This window comes from Mesitornis unicolor, unplaced genomic scaffold (genome assembly GCF_000695765.1).
Source record: "Mesitornis unicolor isolate BGI_N332 unplaced genomic scaffold, ASM69576v1 scaffold47875, whole genome shotgun sequence".
NCBI classification, from domain to species: Eukaryota; Metazoa; Chordata; class Aves; order Mesitornithiformes; family Mesitornithidae; genus Mesitornis; species Mesitornis unicolor.
Window position 1 is genome coordinate 18,257 of NW_010187083.1, and position 4,815 is coordinate 23,071.

General features: G+C 36.9%; 1 protein-coding gene across 1 annotated transcript in view; it reads left to right on the forward strand.

Annotated features, from left to right (window-relative positions):
• The window catches only part of LOC104541298 (cardiomyopathy-associated protein 5-like), a gene marked incomplete at both ends in the record, with an annotated part of 15,162 nt that extends 10,844 nt beyond the window's left edge, over positions 1-4,318 (forward strand). The window contains 4 exon segments of the mRNA XM_010185329.1: positions 5-511; positions 514-1,013; positions 3,320-3,415; positions 4,081-4,318. Of these exon segments, the coding sequence (XP_010183631.1) occupies positions 5-511; positions 514-1,013; positions 3,320-3,415; positions 4,081-4,318 (1,341 nt within the window).
• Positions 4,319-4,815: the final 497 nt, after the last annotated feature.

Genomic DNA, 4,815 nt, shown 5'->3' on the forward strand with positions numbered 1-4,815 from the left:
ACAGATGATGGAACTGGAATATATTTTGAAAAATACATTCTTAAAGATGAGATTCCAAGCAAGGCCATAGGGCCTCAAAAGTATCAGGTACCAGAAGATGAGTCCTTTAGTGGAGGAATTTCATTTCAGATTTCAGAGGACAAGCACAAGCAAGGGTCTGGTGATGTTCAACATGTCAAAAGTGAGGTTCTGCTGGAAAGAGGTGCTGTGGAGAGAGAGGAAGTCCAGGTTGACAGTCACATTCAAGCAACAATTTGTAAACCAATGCATGCTATTCCTTTTGGAAGGAACGTAATTCTTTCAGGTCCAAGAAGTGATACCACTGAACAAAGAGAGGAAGAAAATGTACCTGTAGAAACAACTGAGGAGTTGCCAGAGCAGCCAAGTCATCAAACGTATAGTCAGCTAGTGGATTATCAGGGAGCTGCATATCAAGAAGCTGATAATAAGCAGGAAGAACAGCATGACATAACAGCAGTTCCTCAAATGGAAAAATATGTCCCGTATAGCAGGAAAAAAACAGTGAACATGATGAGTATACTCAGGAAAATCTTTCATGTGTCCCTACCATTCAGCAGACAGAGAAGCCAGACTTGCGAAGTGAGGAGCAGCACCCTGATGTTTATGAAGATCTCGCTGAGTCAATGGACTATGATGTGATTACACAAGAAGAACTTCTGCAAGATGAAATATTGTCTCAATTCACACATGAGGAGCTATTATTTGAAGACAGAGACTCTTCTGAGCATGCTGGTGATAGTTATGAATTTGTTAATGAGCCAGAGCAAAGAACACCCGTTGAGCTTGAAGATTCAGGCTTTGTGGTGATGTATCCTGAAAAATCAGCAACAAACATTCCTCAAGTTGAGAGCCCACAAAGGGAACTGAAGAAAATGCAAGCAGACACATATTGTTACAACTGCAAATGCCCAATATCTGCTATTGACAAGCTTTTTGGAGAACATAAAGACCATGAAGTCACAACACTAGATGATGCCGCAACCAAGATGAAGGTAAGAATTAATTTGGGTGAAAGAAGGGGCTACTGAGACTGATTTCTCCAGACCTCTTGTGTTGTCATAAGAGAGGCTTCAGAGAGCAGTCCAGAGGCAAAGTCACAATATCTATAGAATAAAAACTATTCCTAAACACCTGTTAGAGATCTTGAAGGGAGACTATCTTATTAAAGTATTCTTTAGAGTCATAGGCTTGTTAAGATGGTACTTTTATTTGTTTGGAAGTTTGAATGACCTTGTTTATATGTAGCTGTTACCAGACTTTCCAACTTTTAGCCTTCTCACCTGTGTAAGTTTGTTCCAGTTTGTATGTGTAGGGGGAGAAATGGAAAGAATGTTGTTTCTATGAAAAGAAAATTTTAGTAACAGCAGCTCATTTGACTTGACAAGGTACAGAAACCTCTGTATGTGGGGACCAGTATCATCATAAAGTGTTCCCCATCCCAGTTATGTGTGGTTGCTCAGAGATGTTAGACAAGTTACAGAGTTTTGTTGAAACTCTATACTCATTTTCTGTTCTGTTCGTGTTCATCTGTGCCAATAGCATTTTAGCTGTAGTGCAGGTGAGAGTTTAGCAAGGCCTACATCTTCAGACTATGTCTAGCTGTACCTAAAAGATGTACTCTAAAAGACAGATAAAGATGCCCCTCATTTCAGTAGCTTTTGCTATCAGTACAGTTGTAGATGCTTTCATTTCTGTGGAAGTTATTTTTCATTAAACTGCAGTTCTGCTTGTGAAACAGCATACATGTGATGTTTTGTCTTTCCCATATTATACTTGTTGATGTGCAAGTATACAGATATTCCTTTCCTGATTACCAGCTATTTAATCTCACCCCAGTATCTGAAAGGTGAGATCTCTTTCCTGCATGTGTTCATTTAATGGTAAACACAGATTTTGTGTCACGTCACTGAAATTCCAGAAGGGCTAGTATCAATGGTATTTAAGTTATCTTTATGTTAACTCATTCGCAAGAAAAAGAAATTAAAAGTAGGAGGAGTCAGTGTGGCAGTTTAAAATAACAGTATTTACAAACTATCTCCATGGTGTGCAGGTGTATGACAGTGGAGCTGCTTTTTGTATATGGCCATTCATACTTGCCTTAGAAGTGATAATTAGCCACCAGTAAATCAGTAAGTCACAGACTCCAATCATCCGTCAAATGTACCTGCATTGCAGCAAGTCAAGTTAAGCCTCAAATAAACATCCCATGATATCACTCCCTGGCGATGGGGCATGGACATGAAGCCAGTATTAAATCTGGACACAACACAGGCTTGGCTTCACATGATTTCTAGCATTCAGGGCTCAGGTTACTCTGAGATGGCATTTGTATGTTTCTTGTTACTTCTGTATAATTACTGAGAAAACATTAAGATAGCAAAATGTTTGTTGCCTGAATTTGAGCTGTAGGAACACAGCCTCACAGTAAATGAAATGAACTATGGATGGCATCTGTCAGATTTTATAGGTTATCTTGACAAACAGAAATTTGCCTCTGAGTCTTGGTGATTGGCCGTAAATATTTATAAAGTGAACTTTCAATTATACCATCCAATGTGACATTTATAATTAATGGAAATGGTAGTTTTCAACAGATCTAGCTGTAGAAGTTTGCCATAATAGGAAGCTGTTACTAAAGGAAGTCAACCTTCCTTTTAGATTTATGCCAGCTAATTCAAAAAAAGTATTTTAATAAATTATAAATTGCACTGAGCAGATGGCTGTCCTGCTTTCCTGAAAGGTCAGTAAGGACTAAGAAGTTCTGAGTCGTCTCTGATGCCTGTTGTCTTTTGGACTGCTTTTGTTTCCACATCAAATTCAACTAGTGATTTTGCTGAATTCTGGTTTATAGGAAGTATCTTTAAAATAATGGTACTTATTTTTATGTTATCTTTAACATAAATAATCTATTAGCCTGCATAATCTATTAGCCTTATAACTACCTGCATTATCTTCCTTTTTCTGGGCTTGTTCCAGTGATCTCTTGAGCACCCTCATGAGGCTCTGAGTACTCACAGTCTCTAGCAAAGCTGCTAGAATTCATAACATTTAACATTTGTGTAGGTGCTCAGCGCCCTGTCAAACTGAGCTCACTTGTTTTGGTTTGGAAACAGTTTTGTGACTGTTCCAGTTGCTATTTCTGTGCTTGTCTTCGTAGCCAGGGTGATAACTTGAACTTAATTTAGCAATTGTTCCAATGGTGGCTCGTGGTAAAACAAAAATATTTACCTAAAATTAGTTGTGTGTAAAAACTTTATAAAATAACGTGCTTATGTTACTGAAACATTTTAAATTTCAGGATCAGTTAAGTGAATTGTTAATAGCACTGGAAGAAAAGTCAATGAAGACTGAAGAGTTTGTGAGTGATATTGAATCACGATTTAACTCTGTTGAGGTAAGTCCAGTGTTTTATCATACTAGTTTTCTTTCCCTCTGTAATATTACTTCTAAGATACGCTTGCCTTGTTTTGTCACATCATCACTTCCACTAAACTGGGCTGTTTCTTCAGTCCTCAAACTGGCTTCTCCCACTGGAAGGTGTTAACTTTAGGGGAAGAAAAAGATTGCTGGTTTTGCACATAGTTGCAAAATGGAATATGTGACTGTCAAGCACTGGAGCAAAAAGTTTCCTTAATTTTGTTTATGCTTATAAAATCTCACACTGTTTAAGTCTTTATTTAGAAACCTGTGTGAAGTGTATGTATGAGTTGCCCAATGTCTTAAGTTCTTAGTGTCCCAGTTCTTAAGCCTTGAGAATTGAATTGATTTCAGTTGAGAGTATGGATTTTTAGCTATTTTGTTGTCAGAATTCCTATCTCAATGTTTAAATATAGAAATTTATTTTTAATTACTAACAGTAGAAAAAAGATCTATCATTGTTTTTAATGTATTTCCCTAGCATTATTTTTTCCAGATGAGCTTGCTTACAGAAATAAAGTTGTCTTATTGTCAGGATGCCAGAAGGATGGTTCATGTATGAGTAATTGATAATCTCTGTCTATTCATTAAATGTTGTAATGTGGTTATACAGATCAACTTACATCTGTTCTTATTTTTAAGGAAAACTGTAAGAAAAATGCAGAGCTATTGGAAAAGCAGAATGAAGAGATGCTTAAGAAAGTGGTAGCACAATATGACGAGAAATCAGAGAACTTCGAGGAAGTGAAGAAGATTAAAATGGAGTACCTGTATGAGCAAATGGTTAACTTTCAGCAAACTGTTGATTCATCAAAAGAAACTTTGGAGGCAACAATAAAAGAAATGGAAGAACTTGATGGATTTGTTTTCCTAAATGTAAGTAAAAGTGACTTTCATGCTGTAGCTTTTATGATGCTAGTTAGGAAAGCTCTCAAAACAAGTTCTTTACCTTCTTTTTTTAAGATAGCTAAATCCTGCAAGCTCAGCTGTTTCACTCTGAAACTGCTAGATCATTTCCCTTTGTCCTGTGAATGCTCAGAGAGAATTGCAATGATGATGCATAGGATGACATATGCCTTATACCATTAAAATGGTTCTATTTTGTTTTGTGAAGAGAAGGCTAAGAGCCAGTTTGATTATTTATTTAGAATTATCCACTGAGGAGTAAGAAATATTAGAATAAAAGTTACCTTACTCTATGAAAAATAAAGATGAAACAAGAAAATTCTCCAAACCAGAAGCCAACTAGTTGCTGAGTTGTTGGGTTTTTTGTGTTGTTTGTAGGTTTTTTTTTAATGAGCAGACACAGAGTGGTTATGCACTCAAATTACCGAGGCTGTGATAAATGGTTGTCTTTGCCTCATCCATCCCAACTAC